General features: G+C 46.3%; 1 protein-coding gene across 10 annotated transcripts in view; it reads left to right on the top strand.

The window, feature by feature from the left end:
* LOC138246371 (carnitine O-palmitoyltransferase 1, liver isoform-like) overlaps window positions 1-25,575 on the top strand; it is a 389,657-nt gene that overhangs the window by 319,691 nt on the left and 44,391 nt on the right. For all 10 annotated transcript variants that reach the window (XM_069200934.1, XM_069200927.1, XM_069200924.1 and 7 more), the window contains 2 exons: window positions 12,540-12,653; window positions 13,040-13,132. In XM_069200934.1, the coding sequence (XP_069057035.1) occupies window positions 12,540-12,653; window positions 13,040-13,132 (207 nt within the window). The remainder of the gene's footprint in view (window positions 1-12,539; window positions 12,654-13,039; window positions 13,133-25,575) is intronic.

Genomic DNA, 25,575 nt, shown 5'->3' with positions numbered 1-25,575 from the left:
TCGGTGCCAAAACGACCCGCAACCGACCCAACTACCGGTTCCTATTCAGAGGAGCAATCACTGTCCTCTCAGCTGCGAAAGCATAGATTTGAGGAAGAGTTGCAATCCACCGAAGTGGACCACACTCAGAAACGTATCTTTATACAGGAAGGAACAGGGAAAATAAGCACCCTTCCCCCTATTAGGAGAAAAAGGAGATTGGAGTTTCAGTCAGACCAAGCACCACAAACGAAAATGGTGAAAAAGGTAACTCCGCCACCCTCTCCTCCACCTGTAACTAACGTTTCACCGGCACAAACTCCATCACATTCCCCGGCTCACACCACCATGAGCCAAGGTGACCAGGACCAAGACGCTTGGGACTTATACGACGCCCCAGTGTCGGACAACAGTCCAGAGGCGTATCCTACAAAGCCCTCACCACCGGAAGATAGCACAGCATACTCACAAGTGGTGGCTAGAGCAGCAGAGTTCCACAACGTGTCCCTACACTCGGAACCAGTCGAGGATGATTTCTTATTCAACACCCTCTCCTCCACCCATAGCTCCTACCAAAGCCTGCCTATGCTCCCAGGAATGCTTCGGCACGCAAAGGAAATCTTCAAGGAGCCGGTCAAGAGTAGAGCAATAACACCAAGAGTGGATAAGAAATATAAAGCACCTCCCACAGACCCTGTTTTCATCACCTCACAGCTGCCACCAGATTCCGTCGTAGTAGGAGCAGCTCGCAAGCGAGCCAACTCCCACACATCTGGGGATGCACCACCCCCAGATAAAGAGAGCCGCAAGTTCGATGCAGCCGGAAAGAGAGTCGCAGTACAAGCTGCAAACCAGTGGCGCATCGCTAACTCTCAAGCACTACTTGCGCGCTATGACAGAGCCCATTGGGACGAGATGCAACACCTCATTGAGCATCTACCCAAAGAGCTACAAAAAAGGGCGAAACAAGTGGTTGAGGAAGGACAGAACATATCTAATAATCAGATACGCTCCTCTATGGATGCAGCGGACACAGCTGCAAGAACAATTAACACATCTGTGACTATAAGAAGGCAGGCATGGCTACGAACGTCTGGTTTTAAACCAGAGATACAGCAGGCAGTGCTCAATATGCCATTCAATGAGAAACAACTGTTCGGACCAGAAGTGGACACGGCAATTGAGAAACTCAAAAAGGACACTGACACTGCTAAAGCCATGGGCGCACTCTACTCCCCGCAGAGCAGAGGCACTTACAGCACCTTCCGCAAAACAACCTTTAGAGGGGGGTTTCGGGGTCAGGCCACACAAGCCAGCACCTCACAGGCAACACCGTCCAGCTACCAGGGACAGTACCAAAGGGGAGGCTTTCGGGGCCAATACAGAGGACAATTCCCTAGGAATAGGGGAAAATTTCAAAGCCCCATAACCCCTACAACCAAACAGTGACTCACATGTCACTCATCCCCTCCACACAACACCAGTGGGGGGAAGAATAGGTCAGTATTACCAAGCATGGGAGGAGATCACTACAGACGCTTGGGTCTTAGCAATTATCCAACATGGTTATTGCATAGAATTTCTACAAATCCCTCCAAACATACCACCAAAAGCACAGAATTTATCAAAACAACATTCAGACCTTCTGGAAATAGAAGTTCAAGCATTATTGCAAAAGAACGCAATAGAACTAGTACCAAAGACACAAATAAACACAGGAGTTTATTCACTGTACTTCCTAATACCAAAAAAGGACAAAACACTGAGACCAATCCTAGACCTCAGAACACTAAACACCTACATCAAATCAGAACACTTTCACATGGTCACGCTACAAGAAGTGTTACCATAGCTAAAGCAACAGGACTACATGACCACCTTAGATCTCAAAGACGCGTATTTCCACATACCAATACATCGGTCGCACAGGAAATACCTAAGGTTCGTATTCAAAGGAATACATTACCAATTCAAAGTATTGCCCTTCGGTTTAACAACTGCACCAAGAGTCTTCACAAAGTGCCTAGCAGTAGTGGCTGCACACATCAGAAGGCAGCAAATACACGTATTCCCGTATCTAGACGACAGGCTAATCAAGACCGACTCACTGACAAGGTGCTCACACCACACAGATCCGGTCATACAAACCCTCTACAAACTCGGTTTCACCATCAACTATGCAAAATCACACATTCTGCAGTGCAAGGTACAACAATATCTAGGAGCCACAATAGATACAACAAAGGGAATAGCCACTCCAAGTCCACAAAGGGTTCAACATTTCCAAAAGATTATACAACGCATGTATCCAACACAAAAAATACAGGCGAAGATGATATTACAACTACTAGGCATGATGTCCTCATGCATAGCCATTGTCCCACACGCACGGTTGCACATGCGGCCCTTACAACAGTGCCTAGCATCACAATGGTCTCAAGCACAGGGTCAGCTTCTAGATCTGGTGTTGATAGACCGCCTAACATACCTCTCGCTTCTATGGTGGAACAACATAAATTTAAACAAAGGGCGGCCTTTCCAAGACCCTGTGCCACAATACGTGATAACAACAGATGCTTCCATGACAGGGTGGGGAGCACACCTCAATCACCACAGCATACAAGGACAATGGGACGTACATCAAAGAAAGCTGCATATAAATCACCTCGAACTACTAGCAGTTTTCCAAGCATTAAAAGCATTTCAACCAATCATAACTCACAAATACATTCTCGTCAAAACAGACAACATGACAACAATGTATTATCTAAACAAACAGGGGGGGACACACTCGACACAGCTGTGCCTGCTGGCACAAAAAATATGGCAATGGGCAATTCACAACCACATTCGCCTAATAGCACAGTTTATTCCAGGGATCCAGAATCAACTTGCAGACAATCTCTCGAGATCACCAACAGGTCCCCGAGTGGGAAATTCACCCCCAAATTCTAAACACTTACTTCAAACGTTGGGGAACACCTCAAATAGACTTATTTGCAACAAAGGAGAACGCAAAATGCCAAAACTTTGCATTCAGATACCCACACAGGCAGTCTCAAGGCAATGCCCTATGGATGAACTGGTCAGGGATATTTGCGTACGCTTTTCCCCCTCTCCCTCTCCTTCCATATCTAGTAAACAAATTGAGTCAAAACAAACTCAAACTCATACTGATAGCACCAATGTGGGCAAGGCAACCATGGTACACAACACTGCTAGACCTATCAGTAGTACCCCACGTCAAGTTGCCCAACAGGCCAGATCTGTTAACGCAACACAAACAACAGATCAGGCATCCAAACCCAGCATCGCTGAATCTAGCAATCTGGCTCCTGAAATCCTAGAATTCGGACACTTAAACCTCACACAAGAATGTATGGAAGTCATAAAGCAAGCCAGAAGACCATCCACTAGACACTGCTATGCAAGCAAATGGAAAAGATTTGTTTGCTACTGCCATCATAATCAAATTCAACCGTTACACGCATCTCCAAAAGATGTGGTGGGTTACTTACTACACTTACAAAAATCGAACCTGGCCTTCTCTTCCATTAAAATACACCTAGCAGCGATATCTGCATACCTGCAGATTACCCATTCAACTTCACTATTTAGGATACCTGTCATTAAAGCATTTATGGAAGGCCTCAAAAGAATTATACCACCAAGGACACCACCCGTTCCTTCATGGAACCTCAACATCGTCTTAACAAGACTCATGGGTCCACCCTTTGAACCTATGCACTCTTGCGAAATACAATTCCTAACATGGAAAGTTGCATTTCTCATCGCCATCACATCTCTAAGAAGAGTAAGTGAAATTCAGGCGTTTACAATACAAGAACCTTTTATCCAACTACACAAAGATAAAGTAGTCCTAAGGACCAATCCTAAATTTTTGCCAAAGTTTATTTCACCGTTCCACCTAAATCAAACGGTAGAGCTACCAGTGTTCTTCCCACAGCCAGATTCCATAGCTGAAAGGGCACTACATACATTAGACGTCAAAAGAGCACTAATGTACTACATCGACAGAACTAAAAACATCAGGAAAACTAAACAACTGTTTATTGCATTTCAAAAACCTCACGCAGGAAACCCAATATCGAAACAGGGTATAGCCAGATGGATAGTTAAGTGCATCCAAATCTGCTACCTTAAAGCAAAAAGACAACTGCCCATTACACCAAGGACACACTCAACCAGAAAGAAAGGCGCTACCATGGCCTTCCTAGGGAATATTCCAATGCACGAAATATGTAAGGCAGCCACATGGTCTACGCCTCACACATTTACCAAGCACTACTGTGTAGACGTGCTATCAGCACAACAAGCCACAGTAGGTCAAGCCGTACTAAGAACCTTATTTCAGACTACTTCCACTCCTACAGGCTGAGCCACCGCTTTTGGGGAGATAACTGCTTACTAGTCTATGCACAACATGTGTATCTACAGCGACAGATGCCATCGAACTGAAAATGTCACTTACCCAGTGTACATCTGTTCGTGGCATCAGTCGCTGGAGATTCACATGTGCCCACCCACCTCCCCGGGAGCCTGTCGCCTTTAGCCGTTTGGAAGTTAGCTTCAACTTTGTACATTTGTAAATATATTAAATCTTAGATAGGTACATACTTATTCACTCCATTGCATGGGCACTATTACTAACAAACAACTCCTACCTCACCCTCTGCGGGGAAAACAATCGAAGATGGAGTCGACGCCCATGCGCAATGGAGACAAAGAGGAGGAGTCCCTCGGTCCCGTGACTCGAAAGACTTCTTCAAAGAAAAACAACTTGTAACACTCCGACCCAACACCAGATGGCGGGCTATGCACAACATGTGAATCTCCAGCGACTGATGCCACGAACAGATGTACACTGGGTAAGTGACATTTTCATTGTCAACATAATTTTGGCATTTTACTGGGACATACCCCATTTTTACGATTTTTTTGTGCTTTCAGCCTCCTTCCAGTCAGTGACAGAAATGGGTGTGAAACCAATGCTGGATCCCAGAAACCTAAATATTTCTGAAAAGTAGACAAAATTCTGAATTCCGCAATGGGTAATTTGTGTAGATCCTACAAGGATTTCCTACAGAAAATAACAACTGAATAAAAACATATTAAAATTGAGGTTAAAAAAACAGCAGTTTTTCTCTACGTTTTACTCTTTTTCCTGCAATGTCAGATGTTTGAAAGCAATATACCGTTACGTCTGCTTGACTCTTCTGGTTGCAGGGATATATAGGGCTTTTAGGTTCATCAAGAACCCTAGGTACCCAGAGCCAATAAATGAGCTGCACCTTGCAGTGAGTTTTCATTCTATAGCTGGTATACAGCAATTCATTTGCTGAAATATAAAGAGTCAAAAATAGGTATCAAGAAAACCTTTGTATTTCCAAAATGGGCACAAGATAAGGTGTTGAGGAGCAGTGGTTATTTGCACATCTCTGAATTCTGGGGTGCCCATACTAGCATGTGAATTACAGGGCATTTCTCAAATAGACGTCTTTTTTACACACTGTCTTGTATTTGGAAGGAAAAAATGTAGAGAAAGACAAGGGGCAATATCACTTGTTTTGCTATTCTATGTTCCCCCAAGTCTCCCGATAAAAATGGTACCTCACTTGTGTGGGTAGGCCTAGTGCCCGCGACAGGAAATGCCCCAAAACACAAAGGGGGGACACATTACATTTTCTCAAAGAAAACAGGTGTTTTTTGCAAAGTGCCTACCTGTGGATTTTGGCCTCTAGCTCAGCTGCCACATAGGGAAACTTACCAAACCTGTGCATTTTTGAAAACTAGAGACCTAGGGGAATCCAAGACGGGGTGACTTGTCGGGCACTCACCAGGTTCTCTTACCCAGAATCCTTTGCAAACCTCAAAATGTGTCTAAAAAAACACTTTCTCCTCACAGTTCGGTGACAAAGTTCTGGAATCTGAGAGGAGACACAAATTTCCTTCCACCCAGCGTTCCCCCAAATCTCCCGATTAAAAACGGTACCTCACTTGTGTGGGTAGGCATTGTGCTCGCAACAGGAAATGCCACAAAACACTCTCTGGACACATCAAAATGATCAAATAGAAAACTTCCTGTTTTTTCTGGGGGGAGAGGGGGCACCTGCGTTTTTGGTCCTGGACTCAGCAGCCATCTAGGGAAACCTACCAGACCCAGACATTTCTGAAAACTAGACACCCGAGGGAGTAAAGGGAGGTGTAACTTGCGTGGATCCCCCAATATTTTCTTACCCAGAATCCTCAGCAAACCTCAAATTTAGCTTTAAAAAATCACATTTTCCCCACATTTCTGTGTGGGATCACTGCACCGGGACAACATTCCCCGCAGTCTCCTGGTAAAAATGATACCTCACTTGTGTAGGTGGGTCAAGTGTTTGTGACAGGGAAGAGCCAAAAACACGTCAAAATTGAGGGGGAACCAAAGTGGGTCCATAAGGGCAGTTTGAAAAAAAATATATATATTTTTAGGCTGACAAGTGCAGCAGAACTTTTATCAGTATAGATGAGACAATGCTGGGTGGTAGGAATTTTGTGGATTACTGCAGGTTTCGGAAGGTTCCATCACAAAAATGTGGGAAAAATGTGTGCCTTCCAGCAAAGTTTCAGGTTTGCAGGGCATTGTGGGTAAGGAAATGGTGTGGGGTGCATGTGAAGCACACCAACCTGGAATCAATTAGATGTTTAGTTTTCAGATGTGTCTAGGTCTGGAGATTTTTCTCCATGGCAGCGTCACAAAGTAAAAAAAAAAAACTGCAGCCTTCACCATTACAAGTGGGACGATTTTGAGAGTTACCAAGCTCTTATGGCTCAAATGTGAAACAAAAACCAAATATAATCAAATGTCCTCTTGCTTGCCAAGGGATAAGATGTTTTAGTGTGCAGGGGAGAGCTGAAAGACTTCAATTCGGGTGGGGGCATAACCAGTCCCATACTGGTTGGTAGCCACCACTCCACTGTTTTCTCTTATTTTTTTTATTCCCTGGCATCTAGTAGACTTTCTGTTCCCCTGGGGTGTGGATCGGGGGTAATTGCCCAATCTGCCCACTGGTGGGCAGAACAACTTTGGGCACATTTATGTGGGGTGGGGGTATGGCCATACCACCAACCTCTAATTTTGAAAAACAAATCTTCCCTGGTCTCTGGTGGGCTTTCTGCTCCCCTTGGGGGCAGATGGGCCTTCCAAAATAGGCCAATGTTCCCCCAAGGGGGGCAGTTATGGCCAACAGTAATGTGCCCCCATGGGGAGAGACCCTTGCCTAAGGGGCTGCCCCCTCCGAACAAAACACACACCAATCCATGGTGTCTAGAGGTTTCTGCCCCCTTTGGGGGCAGATTGGCCTAACAAAAATAGGCTGATGTGCCCCCAAGGGCAGAAAAGGCCTAAATACAATTTGGCCCCAGGGGAGCAACCCTTGTCTAAGGGGTCGCTCCCTATACATAAAAACATAAAGTAAATAAAAAATATATATATCCCTGGTGTCTAAAGGTTTCTGCCCCCCCCCCCCCCCGGGGGCGGATCCGGCTAATTATATTAGGCCGATCCTCCTCCAGGGGGGCAGAAAAGGCCTAAAACGACCAGCTCGTCCTGGGCACAGAAGCGGTTAAGACAATGAGATCCGGTTCAGCCACATTTGTATATAAATGTATACATCACACTGTTGCACTTTGAATTCACCCTACTCACTTTCACTGCACCGTCACGATACAGGAGCACCTATGTATAAGCAACACTATTTTCCTTGATAAGCTTTCTTTAAAAAAAATATTTTATTTTCAGATATAAACCTTTTAAGAAATAATGATTTAGTTTAAATTTGAATAAAGATTACAAATGACTGAACAAAAACCTTACCTAGGAGGAAGGTTTTTCATTCATTATTTGCCATGGAAGTCAAGGGCTACACTTTCCCTGCAAGGACCACTTGTTACCTCTTTGGTTCAAAGCATATATAGCAGCAACTGTTATTTTTCTAAGTTGGTCTTGGATTTATTATGTTGTGTGTGTGTGTGTCTCATTTATTGACTCTGAGTGCAACAAATGCTTAATACGACTCCTTGATAAGCCTAGCTGCTCGCACATGTTACCACAAATAGAGCTCTAGACCTAGCTATTTCAGCCTCTTCACATCTTTGGGGCTTCACTGGACTCACTGCATATTGCTCTTCATTTTCGTGCACTACGTAGAGAACCAGCGTCCTACAGATGCCATTATTGTTCCCAGTGCTCATCCACATCTTTGCTCCATTCTCACAGGTGACATGGGTCACGCCATCCCAGATCACGAGCTAGGTCTTTCACAGGATCTCATAGATCTAGAGATACTACTTTCATGTCAACAAGAGGATATTCTCCAACATTGTCTGACTCACCACTGTGTCCTATCGCCCCAGTGGGTGACATTACAACCTTCCAAAAAGTCCTCGTATAAGGGGCAGCCAAACTGAATATTCAGATGTTGTGACTGTAATATTTGAGACATAACACCAAGGGACAGTCTCAAGACCACGACTACCACTAGTCCTCGGCCTCCTAGACCCACCCATGGAGCTGTTTTTGACACCTCCATCAGTTAAGCCTGCTTCGTTGAGGCTTCATATGAAATACCGGCCTCCAGATCAAGATCCCCTAGCCCTCCATACCTATCCTCCATACCCGTCCTCCTCTAGACTCTGTGGTAATCTTAGTAGCTAAAAAGCACTACTCCACTTATCAGTCTTCATCTATTCCTCCTGATAAGGAGAGCAAGAAGCTAGACTCTGCAGGCCGCAAAGTCTGCAAGACTGCAACAACATCCATGACAGCATCCAGTGCTAATGCACTCTTGGGCAGATTTGACACAGTCCTCTGGGACTCCATCTGACGTTTCGTTGAACATCTTCCCAGAGACAAAAAAGAGGATTTCATGGAGATAGTCAACAAGAACGCAGTGGTTACCAAATAGGTCACAGGTGCAGCAGCAGATTCTTCTTTTCTAGCCGCACATGAATACTGTCACTGTGTGACCTTAAGGAGAAATGCATGGCTCCACGTAACATCACTCAAACCGGAGTCTCAGCAACGGATCCAGAACTTACAGTTGTCCGGTTCCACTCTCTTTTGAAGTCACACCATGATGTGATGGTGCAAATGAAAACTGAGATGGAAACCCTTAAATCAGTGGGTCTAAAGAGATCAAAAGAAACAATCTTTCTGCCCCTATTGACTCTTTTACCCTCAGAGGATTCAAACCCCTCATTGGTACTCTGGTCTATCTCAGCAACAACACCAATGATTGATTGTACCAAAAACCATGTAAGACGACGAGAGGATGCTCTACCCAACAGCCTTCTCAAGAGACTAAAAAGGCACCAACATCCAAGCCCTGAGTCCTTTCAGCTCCCTCTTCCAATACCCACTCCAGTAGGGGGAAGTATTTCTCGTTATCTGACAGAGTGGCAAAACACCACCAAGATGCTTGGGTTCTGAATAGTGTACAAAATGGGTATTCTCAGGTTCAACAGCCCACAACTGTCCCTACCTCTGAAACAGTCCAATTTCCATCTCCCATTGCTACGGTCTGAAGTCAGCATTCTAGTAAAGAAGGCGCTGGTGGAAGCTGTTCCTCACAAGTAGCAGGGGACAGGCATTTACTCACGGCATTTCCTGGTGAGAAAGAAAGGATAAAACAGATTCAGACCCATACGCCACCTCAAAGCAACCAACAAGAGAATTCGGCAAGAAAAGTTCTGGATTCTGGCATTACATCAGATCTACCCCAATTACACCAGGGAGAATGGCTTTGCTCCATCAACCTTCAAGATGCAAACTTTCATATTCCAATCAGCAGAAAGCATCAACATTTCTTGAGGTTCGTTTGGGGGAAGGACACTTACCAGTACAGAGTACTTCCAACTGCCCTAAAGTCAGCATCCAGAACATTCTCAAAGTGCATGGCAGTTGTGGCGGCCCATCTCAGGAAGCACCAAATCTTTGTCTACCCATATCTAGACAATTGGCTCATAAAGGTGTCAATTTCCCAAGAAGCCCAATGTCATTACAATGGGACCTGCAACCTAGATCAATGATAGGGGCTTCACAGAAACCACAACCAGTCCACACCCACTTCAGTTGAGACTTTACATTATTTGGTAGCCTCCATGGACACAATGCAGGCAAAAGTATGTTATTTGGAAGAGAAACATGCATCTATCCTTCAGAAGTGGCTCTCTCTCATGAAGGTATTTAATCCAACACTGAGGGCAGTGTCCTCTCTTCTCTGCTCAATGGTCTTTTTCATCTGCCTCACTCCTCCCTCACCTCCACATGTGGCCTCTCCAAGAATGCCTCGAAGACCAGTGGGACCAACTAACAGGCAACTGGGAGGACAAGATCAAGCAGTCCCTTCATGCAAAACAGTCCCTCAAATGGTGGTGCTCTGTAGCCAGTCTCCTGCAAGGGATGCTGTTTCATCAACAGGTTCCCTCTCAAAACCTTAGTGACCGGTGTAGCATTACTAGGATGGGGAGCTCACATAGATCACCTCCAAATTCAGGGCATGTGGTCTCAGACAGAAATGACCTATCACATTGATCTCCTCAAGCCATGCACAGTTCACCAAGCACTCAAGGGCTTTTGCATGTCATTCATGACTCCGACCCTGCTTGCTCAGACAATACAACCAACATGTACTTTCTCAACAAGCAGGGAGGAACGAGGTACAGGCCCTTGTTGTGCAAGGCTGAAGTGATTTGGAGGTGGCTCTTAGCCAGGAATCTGAAGATCACAGCAACTCACCTCCCAGGTGTCCAAAAAGCTCAGGCAGACACTCCCAGCAGAATTCTGGTAGAAAATGACGAATGGGTCTTGCAACACAATGTCGTACAAAACATCTTACAAATATGTAGCACTCCAACCATCGAGTTGTTTGCCGCCTCAGAAAACAGGCTTGGCCACGCAAAGGGTGGGCTTAGTAGCCTTCTCGGAAGGGATCTTGTTTCACCAGACACACCCATCTCCAAGACAAAAACAAGGTTAAAACAAGTAGGACTTTGGGGCTCCAACTAGTAGATGGTGGAATATCCACAGCATGTGAATCTAGAAGAAATTTCATGCCACAAAACCCCTTCTTCAAAGAACAACTTGCAGTGCCCAAGCCCAACACTAGATGTCAGGAATGTGCACATGCTGCAAACATCTTATCTAGGGGGCCTATGGGGTTCTAACTTAACGATGGAGGGAAGTGAGATCACTGTCTTACCCACAGAGACTATTGTAAGCAAACAAGGTTTAGCTCAGACCACATAAGTTACTATCTGGTAGGACACCCTGGAGCTGGACCACCACAAAAGCTGGGTTAAATGAAGAACAAAATCTTAAAGGGATGCAGCGAGAGTGTGCTCTTCAGGCAGAATGACCATTCAGCCAACCTGCACTTACAGAATTATTTAGGGAAGCTAGTGTGGACTTCAAGGAATCCTCGTTTGTGTTTCTGGACTCACTGGGCTGGTTGGGGGTGCCACGAAGTTTATAGTGAAAGCATGTGTCAGACTGTGCATTCTTATTGCCCTGTCTAAGGTACTCTATACCTGTAAGTTCACTTTCGATTGTCATGTACACCAAACCAAATTTCCACATGTTTGTATCGTAATTCACCTTCTCCTGTAGATGAGCTTGCTCCCATCATTTATATGAAAGTTATTCAATATTGTGTAAAAAAACAAAATAGGAAACCCAAGAAACTCCTAGTTAGTTATTGTCGTAGCAAAGGCTTAGTAACCTGTAAACGACACATTTCTAGGTAGTTAGTTTCATCCATTTGCTGTTGAAAGATTAACAGACTCCTTCTGTGTAGCCAAATATCTTACTATACAGCCTTGTTAAAAAATGTCTACATTATTGATATCTGGTACATGGCGGTCAAATGGATTGACCACCATATAGCAGTAATGCCTAACGTTACTGTTTAGTCTCTCACTCAGAGACTGACATAGATCTTGCTTCTTTGTGAAACCTGTATGCATGTATTAACTGGTCTTTTTAACTTGTCTCCTCTTCTCTTTTTCTAATTTTCTGCCCCCTTGGTTTGAAGGTGAGCTTTCCATTCTATTCACTGTTTAGAGATATTAACTAGGGTCCTGTGATTTGAAAGTGAAGATAATGACTTGTAATCCTGATTCTCTTTATATATTGTTTTGAGAAGCAACTGAGAGGCAAAGGGGTCAATGTTTATGTATTTAAGCTTTTGCAGTATATAAACACTTCATCCAACAGTGCATCTTGGCATTGAGCCAGCATATGTCTTTATTTCCTGTATCTTCATGTTTTATACTGCATGGGCTTGCAAATTGAAAGGTTTTTACATGCTGCTATAGGTAGCTTCTAAAGAGTTCCAGGTTGAACACAGCTCCTCTGGGTCTTTTAAAGTGACTTAATGTACACTACTATGATCACTCATAACCATCACTTAACACGTCCTGTTTCATGGTGTGTGAGGTAATTTGCTAAGAGTGTTTTGTTCATAATTTGTCTTTTCCTATTCCTTTCTTATCGACAGGTACTATCGGAACCGTGGCGTCTCTCCACCAGCCAGACTCCTGTTCAACTGACACAGCTATTTGACTTGGTGAATTACCCGGAGTACGTCTCCTGTGGAGGAGGCTTCGGGCCGGTCAGTATAAAGTTATCTTTTTGAGCTAGAAAGCAAGCTGTATTTTCTGGGAGATTAAAATCCAGTTCCCCTTTTATTTGGGTGGGAGAGAATGTTGGACGTTTCGAATGCATATTGCATATGGTTAATTGTGGCTGGCTGTAGATAGATCACATGCGTGGTGCTTCTCTTTCCAGTGGAATATCTGGGACTGTGTGGCCCTACATACTTAATACCCTTTGTATGCCTGGCTAGGCAGTTGCTAGGCCCATTATTCTACTTACCTTTCAGACACAGCTGAGCATTGTCTATCTATTTACTTCCTAGGGCCCTAAGTCTGTTTTCTGCTCCTACAGCTTTCCTAGTGGCTAGCAGTCTTTGACTTTGCATTTTCTCATTTCTTCTAGGTGGCTGATGATGGATATGGTGTCTCCTATATCATTGTTGGAGAAGATCTCATTAATTTCCATGTGTCTTGCAAGTATTCGGGACATCAGACGGTATGTGTGTATTGTTACATGTATGTGTAATTTATACCTCCCTACTTTCTGTGTGTGGGTGTGAAGGTGTGAGGGCAGGAGTTTATTGCCCTCCTGAGGGTAATCAGTTGTTTGAGGTACAATGTGTCTACATCAATGCCCATGCCCGATGATAGACTCCATTTAATTTGGCTGCACTTTTATTATATATATATATATTTTTTGTTATTGTTTTATTTCCATTTGTTTGTATGGCTGATGCTATGCTTTCTTTCTTATCACGATCCTTGCACTCTTATCACAGGCAGTAAGGGTGGCTGGTGGTGGTGTCAGCTTGAGTCTAGTCCAAAAGTACAGGTGTTTTTACCTCCACCCCTCTTCTGGCATTCTCCTGCTACTGGTGTCAGTTACGCTTCCTTGTGTGAATAAGAGTACATATGGTGGATCTCTTAGTTGTTTTGTTGACATGAGATCATGCATGTTATTCCCGAGAACCTCACTGGTTTTTAGCTTTGGATGAAGGAGCCTCTCTTTAGTAGAGAGAGTGCAGCCTACCAATTTCACCCTCTTCCTCTGGCTACCATGCTAGGCTCTCTGTACCCACTACTGCTCCAGTAGTTTTATAAGAGGTTCTCCCATCTTTGGGGTCACACCACAGTCCTGTAGGAGTGATAAGTGGCATCTGTATTAACTGCACAGCTGCGGGACTTTTAAGATTCATCTTTGTACCAGCAGTTGGTGAGAATTTCTCCCATCAGAATGTGAACTTCATGGCGGACATATTCGACTTGTCTGACCTTTCAGACCAGGAGCAACTTATCAGGAATTGCAAACCTATCCCAACGCCCCCAGGATCGGAGTATGACATTCTTTGAGATCCCCCTGGTTTTCTTTTCCACTAGTTATCCTATTTTGTGAATACTGACAACAGTTCACGTGATCTCTGATACTAAGGAGCCCCTTAAACTTCAAATTTGTTCTCCTCAGGTAAATCCATTTAGTGGGTCCTGAATGGAATTTCTTCCGTTGGTCGGTCTAATTTGTAGTCTCCGGAATGTAATCACTCTGCAGAAGCCCTGGCTGATGGCAGCTTAAGTAGAATTTTGGATACTTTGTCTACTGGTTTTCCCATATAAATTAAGCCAATGGGACTAGAATAGACTGCAGACCCTTTGTGTTCATTACTTTCTGTATTTATTGATTTTTAGCAAACTCTAGGCGTATAATCTTTTCCAGTATTAATTGCGATCATTGGAATGTGTGCACAGGATAAATACTTGGCAAATACCGCCATTGAACCGGTAGGAGTACCTGTAGGTATTCATGAATGTTTAATTTTTGTAGATTCAAAATGAAGGATTGTTGGTGCCCCTGAGGACATCACATACTGGTTCGTTGTTAAAGGTTTCTCCCCAGAGCAGCCCCCGGAAAGTGTTACCACTGCAGTATTGTCTAGGGAGGATTGTCTCAAACACGTCTCTGAAAAGGGAAGCTCCCCCAGCCTTTTTGGATGGATCCTTTGGATCTGGAGGATGGACTGACTTTGATTGGCAATAGATTTTTCCCCCACTATTTGAACTCTGAAATATAAGCTGGGGCTTCATCAAGCAAATTTAACATGCAGACTGCTGCTATTTGTTGCCTGTGTCCTCACTGTTAGGAGGAAACCCTGCTGAAGCTCTTCAGACCTTCACAGATGTGGCTAACCTTGCCTTTTTGGAAGCCACCAAACAGCCCAGTAAGTTCAGACACACCAACGAGGATTTCATAGAGTCCACACTAGCTTCCCTAAATATTTCTGTAAGTGCAGGTGAGCTGAATGGTCATTCTGCCGAGAGCGCACTCCATCACTGCATCCCTTTATGAGTTTGTTCTTTGTTTAACCCAGCTTTTGTGGTGGTCCAGCACCATGGGGCCCTACCAGATAGCAACTTATGTGGTCTGAGCTAAACCCTGCATGCTTACAATAGTCTCTGTGGGTAAGACGGTGATCTCACTTCCCCTCATCGTCACCCTAAGTTAGGACCCCGACAATCTCTCAGATAAGATGTTTGCAACATGTGCCACATTCCTGCCTTCGAGTGTTAGGCTGGGCATGGCAATTTTTTCTTTGAGGAAGGGGTTTTGCAGCATGAAATCTCTTCCAGAGTTACATGCTGTGCATATTCCACCATCTAGTGGTTGGAGCTGGAAAGTCCTACTTGTTTTAAACTTTTTTTCTTGGAGATTGGTGTGTCTGGTGAAACCAGATCCCTTGCGAGTAGGCTCTTAAGCCCCTTCCCCCCCTATGCGTGGCCAGGCCTTCAGATAATTTTTTTACACCTTGGAACTTGGAGGTGTATGATATGCAGCAGAAGGAGACCGAGGGAAGAAGACCCCAGGAACGAACGACATTAACATGGGAGATAGGAATAATGTTGGTGAAGGGAAACATCCTGATTTTGTGTGCTCCAGATGTTTAGCCATTTTCAGCCTGCCATAAATACTTTATTTGTTCGAGACTTCTAGTTGCAGATTCCTTACCTTTGAATTTCCCCAGGCGTCTGACTGGATCCGAAGATTTTTCTTCGAGCACTCGGGTCACAAACAGAAGAAGTCGAAGAAGGCCAATCGTTCTTCGATTTCATCCCGTTGCTCGGACGATATGGTGCGGGAAGAGCGTCGACGCTCTAGGCCTCTGTTCTCGGAGCCTTCATCTGAGTCGGCTCCGCATTTCCTCGGCTTCCCAGGAGCTGGAGCCACCCCTGCCCAGCTCAAGGAATTTAATGAGGCAATGTGCCTCATTTTTGGGAAGACAGACCCACCTTCAGCGCCCTCGGGCACAGGTGAGTTGGTGGGGGCCCCCTCGGGTTCAAAGTCGTCTGCTTCGGCCATGGCTGTAAAGGGCCCCTCTGGATCCAATTGCTGATCTGTCCCGATGCTGGTCGTGCCACAGCGACCTTCCCCGGCGTTGGGTCAGACGTCGACACTCCTGACATCGGTTGGGCCCACAGTCGACGTTGATCCCATCCTCATACCGGACAACCCGGAGCTGGAACGGCTTTGCTCAATGCTGATTCCGTCCTCTATGGGCTCTCCTGGGCCCACGGTTGATCCAGACCCTAATGCTTGTCGGTATGGATACAGGGAGAGCATGGAGGGGACACTGGGCCCTTAAGAATAACAGCTTGGCCCCCAAATGGACTGGGTGCAGGATTTGGGTGATGCCAGTGGTCTACACACCTCCCCTGACACTGGTATGCTCTCTCCTCCTACCGTGGCTACAGGGGAGGGTGCTTCTTATTCCATGGTGGTGAGACGGGCGGCTGAGGTCCTGGACCTCAGCTACCTTCTGTGGAGGTTAGGCCTAATATCCTAACGGATGTGCTTCAGCCGGGGTCTTCCTCTCCCGAGACCCTTCTTCCCTTTAATGAGGCACTGACAGACTTCCTTTTGGGTTCTTGGTCCAGGCCCAGAACAGGGGCTTCTATGATTAGGGCGATAACCCGCCCCCATCGGCCTGTGCCGTCAGACCCAAAATTCCTCACCCAACACCCCACACCTGAGAGCCTTGTCATTCAGGCTTCCTCTTCATCTGGCCCATTCCCTGCGGCACCCCCAGATAGGGAATCAAAAAGACTGGATAATTTGGGGGAAGAAGTCGTTTTCTCCCAACAGTCCCAAGTGCTGCATAGAGTTCCGGAGGAGGCCCGGACTATCCTTTCTCAAGCCGTAACAGATGGGAGGGATGCAGCGAAGTTCATGATTCGTTGTTGACCAGATACGATCGACTCTCTGGGCATATCGGTTGCATTTGCGGTGGCATTGAGATGCCACGCCTGGCTGAGAACATCTGGCTTTTCAGGGGATGTCCAGCAATCCTTTGGCACACGGAGACAAGGCGGACTCTGCGCTCGAGTGCTTTAAGGATTCCCGAGCCACGGCCCGCTCCCTTGGCCTCGCGCCCACTTCTAGACCCCAATAGTCTGCCTTTCGCCCCTTTCGTGGCTACAGAAGAGGCACCAACCCGCATCCTTCCCCTCCCCCCCCAGCCATCGACTGCGCATGCTGTACAGTGCCTGCGCAGACGTGGGATCCCACGCCCCGGGGATCAGGGAGTCATCGGGTCACCCAATCCACCCCCACCCCTTCTCAGCTTCCAAACCTTCCTAGTCTGCAGGTAGACCAGGAACCAGTTGGCGGCAAGATTCACCATCACCTGCCCCAATGGCAATCCATTACCTCAGACAGGTGGGTCCTCCAGATTGTCCGAAGGGGCTACTCCCTCCCCTTTGAGACACTTCCTCCGGCCACGCCACCTTCATACAATTGAATATCGAAAGCTCATATGGTGCTTCTCCGCAAGGAAGTCCAAGCCCTTTGGGCCAAAGGAGCTATAGAGAGGGTTCCGTTGCCAGAAGTAGGTCGTGGTTGCTATTCCCATTACTTTCTGGTGCCGATAAACGACAAAGGTCTTCGTCCTATATTAGATCTTCGGTCCCTCAACCTCTTTCTCAAAAAGGAGACGTTCAAAATGGGGACATTGGCTCAGGTCGTATCTGCCCTGGATTCCGGAGATTGGATTGTAGCGTTGGACTTACACGACACATACTTCCATATTCCTGTCTTGTTGGCCCACAGACATTACCTATGATTCGTGGTAGGTCACGATCACTTTCAGTTTACCGTGTTCCCCTTCAGCCTTACCAGTGCCCCTTGGGTGTTCACGAAAGTGATGATAGTGGTGGCAGCTCATCTGCGCATTTTAGGGTTCCCAGTCTTCCCCTGTCTCGACAATTTGGCTGTTGAAGGTGAACGCGCCCCAGAGACGTCTTCCACCTCCAGACTACGGTGAACCTTTTGCATTTGCTGGAGTTCACTATCAACGTGCCGAAGTCACATCTGACTCCTTCTCAGACTCTCCCTTTCATCAGAGCTGTTCTGGATACAGTGCAGTTTCGGGCATATCCTCCTTAAAAGCGAGTCCATGATATTCAGGCTATGATACCGATGTTTCGGCCTCTGTCCTGGATTTCGGTGATAATGACTCTGAGGCTAATGGGCCTTATGGCCTCCTGCATCCAGCTGGTTCTAAATGCCAGATGTCATATGCGGGCTGTGTAGTGGGACCTGAAGTTCTAGTGAGCGTAGCATCAGGGGAATCTCTCCAACAAGATCCAGATCTCGGAAGGAACTGCAAGAGACCTGCAGTGGATGCTAACCAAACAGGATTGGTTCAAGGGCAGATCCCTCTCCTTTCCCCAACTAGATCTTAGTCGTGACAGATGCATCACACCTGGGATGGGGCGGCCACATGGGAGAGGCGGAGATCTGAGGCCTCTGGTCTCCGGCGGAATTCGGGCTCCATATCAATCATCTGGAGCTCCGAGCGATTCGACTAGCATTAAAAGCATTCCTTCCCTCTCTCAAGGGGAAAGCAGTGCAAGTGTTCACAGACAACACCACCGCCATGTAGTATTGCAACAAACAAGGCGGAGTGGGGTCGTGGAGCCTTTCTCAAGAGGCTCTTTGCCTCTGGACTTGGCTGGAACATCAGGGCATTTCCCTGGTGGTTCAACACCTGGCGGGCTCTTTGAGTGCCAGAGCAGATTAACTCAGCCGACGATGCATGGTCGATCACGAATGGCGTGAGGGTTTTTGCTTCAGTGGGGAGAACCTTGGTTAAACTTGTTCGCCTCTGTAGAGAATGTGCAATGTCCGCTGTTTTGCGCGTTGGAGTTTCCAAGCCAGCACTGCCTCTGCGACGCCTTTCGTCGCAAGTGGAATTCAGGCCTCCTGTACACCTTTCCGACCATACCACTTCTGCCCAGAGTTCTGAAGATCAAGCAAGGCTGGGCCCAAGTTATACTGGTGGCTCTGGACTGGGCACGAACAGTCTGGTATCCCGAGCTGTTCAGCATGGTAATAGCTCCTATGATCAGACTTCCTCTTCGGGAGGATCTTCTGTCGCAGCAGCATGGGAGGGTCCTCCATCTGTACCTGTCCACCTCCTTGCGTAGAGATTGAGCAGTGATAGTTGACGTTTTTTGACTTGCCACCTGAAGTCTGTAATGTTATCTTGGCAGCCAGGCGTCCCTCAACCAAAACTGTATACGCCTGTCGTTGGAAGAAATTTGTGACAAGGCGCATCGACCATTCTGTCGACCCTTTATCGACTCCTTTTTCTCAAGTCTTTCTCTTTATTCTTTTCCTTGCCCAGCAGGGTTCCACCCTGGGCACTCTTAAGGGATAGCTTTCTGCTTTCTTTGCTTTCTTGAGGTTACCAGATTAGATGTCCTTATTTAAATCTCCTATAGTTGGGAGGTTTCTTAAAGGTCTCACACATATCTTTCCTCCTATCCCATTAATCATGCCCCAGTGGGATCAAAGCCTGCTATTAACATACCTTATGTGTACTCCATTTGAGCCGCTTCACAACTGACCTTTATGGCTCTTAACTATTGAGACTGTCTTTTTAGTTGCCATTACCTCTGCCAACAAGGTAAGTGAGCTCCAGGCTCTGTCATCTAAGCCACCTTTCCTGGCTATACATCCTGACAAAGTGGTACTTAGCACAAGGGCTTCTTTCCTACCTAAAGTAGCGACACCCTTCCATGTCAGACAGTGAATCTCCTTGCCTACCTTTTTTGCACCCCCACATCCCTCTCATGAAGAGGAGAGACTCCTCCGTCTGGACCCAAAAAGAGCGTTGGCGTTCTACCTTGATCGTACCAAAGACTTCCAGGTGAACAATCAACTCTTTGTGGGATATGTGGGTGCAAAGAAGGGGGAAGCGGTGCAGAAGAGGACCATTTCACGATGGGTACTCTTATGCACGAAAATGTGCTACGCTCTGGATTAAAAGCAACCTCCTGAAGGTTTGCGCACTCACTTCACCAGAGCTACTGCTGCTACCACAGCGTTAGCACGGGGCGTTCCAGTCCTGGACATGTCAGACAGCAACATGGGCATCCCTGCACACTACTGCCTGGACAGTCGGGTCCGAAGGGACAGCTACTTTGGACGTTCGGTCCTGCAGGACTTCTTGGTGTGATCTTGGTTTGCAGCCCACCACCGGGGATGGTATTTCTTGGGTATCTATTCAAAGGTAAGAAATCTGCAACTAGAAGTTTCTATCAGATGTACAAGTTACTTACCTTCCTTAACGATATATGTGGTAGAGACATGTTCTAGTTGCAGATTTCTTACTGGCCCGCCCATCCTCCCCTCTCTGCGAACTGATTTCTAGGGACAGGAACTTCCCCTTAACGGCCCTAGTTTTGGAGCACCACTCTTTGTTCTTCATGGCTCCCTGCTACTGGCGTGGAAAGTTGTGAAAAGAAACTGACGCCAGTGCACCAGGGTGGCACCTATATATGACCACGGCGTCATCACGGCGAAAACAACGCCAATGACTCCTGCGGTTCAACCGACGCCACCTGACGGCGCGTAGAGGTACTGCTCGAATTAAAATCTCCGGATCCAGTCTGACGCATGGGGAAATTAAAAGGTAAGGAATCCACAACTAGAATATGTCTCTACCAGATACATCCTTAACAAAGGCAAGTAACTTGTACAGTTTCACTCAATACTCTCTGCATCTCTTCAGCAACAATTATTGTCCGCTTCTGCCCTTTTGTAAATGCAGATTTTTATAGCATGTTCAGAGAGAACAAAATATGTGATGGATCAACAGGTGTGTTGCGTTAAGACATAATAAAGATGATCAAAACAATGGTAGGCTTTCAAACTTATTTGCAGTAGCACATCATTGGGCCAGTGATACTCAATGGCAGTTTCTGTAAAGCGCTTTTTAAATGCATTTTACAGCTAACTGACTCTGTCAAAGTGTAATGTTTAAAGTTTGTTAAATAATGTTTCATATGGTTGAATAAGCAAAGTTAACTTAGGCTTTTCGAGTACTTTAATTATTTTGGATGGCATCAGTGTGTGTGGCCACATTTGTGTCTTTACACAGAAGATTGTTAGAGGCAGGATGTGGCCACGATGCTGATGGAGTTGGACGCTCTGTAATGGAGCTCCACACCAGCCCATCATAAATCCTTCCTTCATCCTGACCATAGCGGCATGACCCATACGGCCAATACAAACCCTGACTGCATGCCAGCCGCAGAGACCCCTTGGTCCACCGCAAGGGGAAGTGCAACCCGGAGGGGATGACTGCGGTGTTGTCGGCCTGCTGCAAGGAACAAGCCTCGAGGCCTGCAATTGGACACTGCAGCAAATGAGGGCAAGAAGGTGCACACAGAGAGGGGCCCGCCCTTGACCCCGCATGGCGAGGAGAACCAGAGCCTGCCATATCTTTGCTTGGGGAAAGGCAGCCGCATAACTATGAATGGCCCACCACTGTGTGCCTACGGAGAATGCAACCTCATGGTGTGACTGCTCTCCAGGACAGACTGCTCTTCCTGCAGATCTGGGGAATGAGTGTGGGGTGAACTGGCTCGGACCCACCTGGAACCTGGGGCTCTTGGGAGGCATTTTTGAGCTACTATGATAGGCTAAAGGGGAGTGCACGCGCTGAAGTCATGGTCAAGAATAAAGACCCCAGTCCCACCCATCAGGGGAAGTGGGACTGATACACGACGGTGGTAACTTCCCCTCCTCCAGAGAGCTCTGCATCGCCCATGCCCGATAATGCAACCCTGCTCTTGGTGATGCAGTCCTCCAGCAAAGCCCTACTCTGCCAGGATCTGTGTACTATGACTGGGAGAGTCTCCAGCGGAATCCCAGATTCAAAACCCTCCACAAAGCAGTGACTGAGACCCGAGTTGTCAACAAGACTGTGCTTTGGTGACTGGAAGACCCTAAAAACAGGGCTTAACATAACAATTTACGCTATGTGGGATTTCGGGAGGGTGTGGAGGGCTCCAACATGTTGCAGTTTCTGACTGATTGCGCATGACCCTTCATCAAGTAAACATTGACTCCTGGTTTGTGATAGAATGGGCCCGTCAAGCACTGGGGAACCGCCCTCCTCCTGGGCCTCTCCCTCGAAGGGTGATAGCACGATTTTTAAACTACTAGGACAGAGATGTGACCCTAGGGGAAGGAAGCAAACTTGGCAAGATTGCACCATGACAACTCCAGAATTCTCATCTTTCCTGATTATACTAGGGAAGTCCAAAAGCAGCGGCGCCCCTTTGACAATGTCAAGGCCAGACTACGAGGCCTCCAGCTGAAATATATGCTCCTGTTTCCAGCCAAGTTAAAAGTTCTCTTCCAGGGGCAATCCTTGTTTTTTCAATCCACAGACGAAGCCGGGACCTGTTTAGAGGAACCGATCCAGAGACGAGAGCATGGATCCTGACCCTTTGCAGGGGCCCGTCCAAAAGAACTAAGGTGACCCTGGCAGTAAGGCATGCAGTCCCACCAGAAAAGACCCAGATCCACCATTGTGAAGATGCTCAAACTAGACTGCACAGACCAAAAGAGTGAATTTGCTGACCAGGAAACAGAACTTGCCAATGCTGACGGGGGAAAGAGTCAGGACTCCAACAGTGAGGGTCCCCATTCTTTGGCACCCTCAAATACTCATGAAGACGTTCCGGTTATTGCGTGACAGAATCTACCTACTGCAAGTGATCAGGCAATACCATGATGTACAGCATGGCACATTATCCTGGGCCTGCAGATTGTGGAACTGCGTTCACCACGCCCCTAACTGTCAGCTCTAGGTGCATGGAGTTGAACTTTGTGTTAACACTCACTGGGCCACTGTTAAAAGGGATAGTTGGCCCTTCGGCTATCGTTCTTACTATTTTGAAGTAATTGAATCAGTGGCTGTGGGTGGTGGGATACAGACCTCTCAACTACCGTTACTGAGCAGTTACTATATTAATTTATGGGGGTTTTGCTCACGGGGGTCCTTGTGGGATGGGGACAAGGGGTTGTACAGGGTATTAGGTTTGATGTTTCAACTGCATGAAGGAGGTTCCATTTCACTCTAGGCAGGGTTACCACAGCAATGGTCCACACCGCAATCCAACTAGCTCAATACACGTTGCGTCATTCCACAGGTAAGAGATGAGCACCTGCCTTACTCCCGTCGTCCTCTCTCAAACATACAGAATCAGCACCCAGATGGCAGACACTAAGGCAGTGTCCATACTCTCTCCTAGAATGTGAATGGCCTGGGGGACAGAGTCAAAAGGGGCCTAGTGGTCCAAAACATTAAACAACTCCAACCATTGGTTGTCCTCCTCCAGGAAACCCACCTCAGCGACACACACTGTAAATTCCTGGGGAAGGGAGCCCATGTAGCAATAGCACACTTAGGTCTAGACGGGTAGCCATCCTGGTTAATAAAAACCCTCCCTTTATAATTCTACAAAAATGCACAGACTTGCTGGGAAGAAATGTTGGAGTCAGGGGTCACTGGGACTGACAAGATGTCACACTAATTAGTGTTTATGCCCCTGCTTCCAAGTTGCTAAACTTGAAAAAAGTGGCTTGATATCCTTCTAGAGTCCTCCTCCACACTTAATGTGGTTGGAGGAGACGTCAGTGACGTACTGACGCCCAAGCTTAATAGAACAATCTCAATGAACTCGGCCACACGCCCCACGCACTTATCCCGTTTCACGACCACACTGGGCCTCTCTGACCTTTGAAGGAGGTTTCACCCGTTTGAGAGAACCTACTCCTCAGGGGCTCATAGTGTTCTCTCACCTTGATTATATCTTTTCCCCTGCTGGCAAAGTAGGTTTGACACTCAAAGCTGCACGTTTGGCCTCCCCCCTAAATTGGGCTGAAGACATAGAAGGGGTATGGGATGGAAACTATATGCTAGTGACCTACGAGACACCTAATATATCCTCATCTGAAAATGCGACCTCTCCAAGAACAATTAGAAGCACAGTGGATTCAGTTGGAGGGACATTTCAACGACATGAAACAGATCACATCTGTCATGCAAACATCCTTTCCCTAGTGGATTATCTCCAACAATCTTTCTGCAGCACTAAAGTTCCTTTCTCCCACTTCAGAATACGTCATTACAATAGATGCTTCTCTAGGAGGATGGGGAGTTCATTTGCAAGACCTGCAAATTCAGGGCAATTGGACCCCAGATCAGTCAAAGCAACATATCAACTCCCTCGAGCTCAAAGTAATCTTTCTAGCTCTTCAAGCATTCCTACCGAGAATTTACAGCTCCTCAGTGTTGATAAAAACAGACAACACGATGAACATGCATTATCTCAACAAACAGGGAGGTACAAAATCCAGATTCTTTCCCATGAAGCTCAAAATATCTGGCAGTGGGCATTAGCTCATCAAGTGACCTTAAAAGTGGAACATCTCCCAGGAGTTCACAACTATCTAGCAGACACCTTGAGAAGAACACCCCAGCCCTGTCACAAATGGGAGTTAAAGCAGCATATCCTTGATACCATATTTCAGAAATAGGGCAAGCCCAACCTCAATCTATTTGTATCACAAGAGAACAAGAAATGTTGGTTTTACACCAGCAGGTACCCTCAAAAGGGATCTTGAGGGAATGTCGTTTCGATGCAGTGGTCTGAGATTTCTGCCTACGCTTCTCCCCCAATCCCTCTTATTCCCAGGATTCTCAGAAAAATTAAACATGAACCTTGCCAGCTGATACTCATTGCTCCATGATGGCTGAGACAACACTGGTTTACCAAGAACCTGATGTTGTCAGTAGACAAACACATTCAACTCAAGCCTCAGCTAGACCTGTTGTCGATGAACACTCAGTGGGTCTTTCATCCAGACACGATTTCTCTGCATTTATCAGCCTGGCTCCTGAGCACCACGAACTACAACACCTAGATATTTTAGAGGATTGTCGCAAAATTCTGGCGAGGGCTAAAGCTGATTCCACTAACAGAACCTATGACCTCAATTGAAGCGTTTTTTTCTTTGGTGCAAGAAATTTAACATACATCCTAGTACATCTCCTCCTGAGTAGGTGTTACTGTATGTATTATCATTAGCCAAATCCAGTCTAGCAAATTCATCTGTCAAGATTAATTTAACTGCTATTTCCAGCTACATACAAACTTTGGGATCTTCTTCGTTATGGTCACACAGATTAATCATCCAATTTCTTAAAGGGGTTTTCCGAACATATCCTCCAACAAGATCACCGCCTTCTGCATGGCAGCTTAACACCATATTATCTCAATTGATGAAAAGTCCATTTGAACCTGTTCACAGGGCTCAGTTAAAATTCCTTACCTGGAAGGTGGCTCTCTTACTTGCTCTCAGCTGTAGCAGAAGAGTAACTGAACTACAAGCGTTCACTTTTAAAGAACCTTTCTTGCAATTCAAGTATACCATGGTAAGCCTGCAAACTAATCCCAGGTTCATACCAAAAGCTCCTACTGACTCATCTAAATCAGCCGGTTATACTTAAAACTTTGTTTCCCAATCCTCATGCACCAGCGGAACAAAGTCTTCATACTCTTGACGTCAAGAGATGTTTAAAATTATGTTTA

The sequence above is a fragment of the Pleurodeles waltl genome, chromosome 7 (assembly GCF_031143425.1).
Source record: "Pleurodeles waltl isolate 20211129_DDA chromosome 7, aPleWal1.hap1.20221129, whole genome shotgun sequence".
Taxonomy (NCBI): domain Eukaryota; kingdom Metazoa; phylum Chordata; class Amphibia; order Caudata; family Salamandridae; genus Pleurodeles; species Pleurodeles waltl.
Note: the sequence above shows the minus strand (reverse complement) of the source record. Positions and strands in the feature narration are given on the sequence as shown.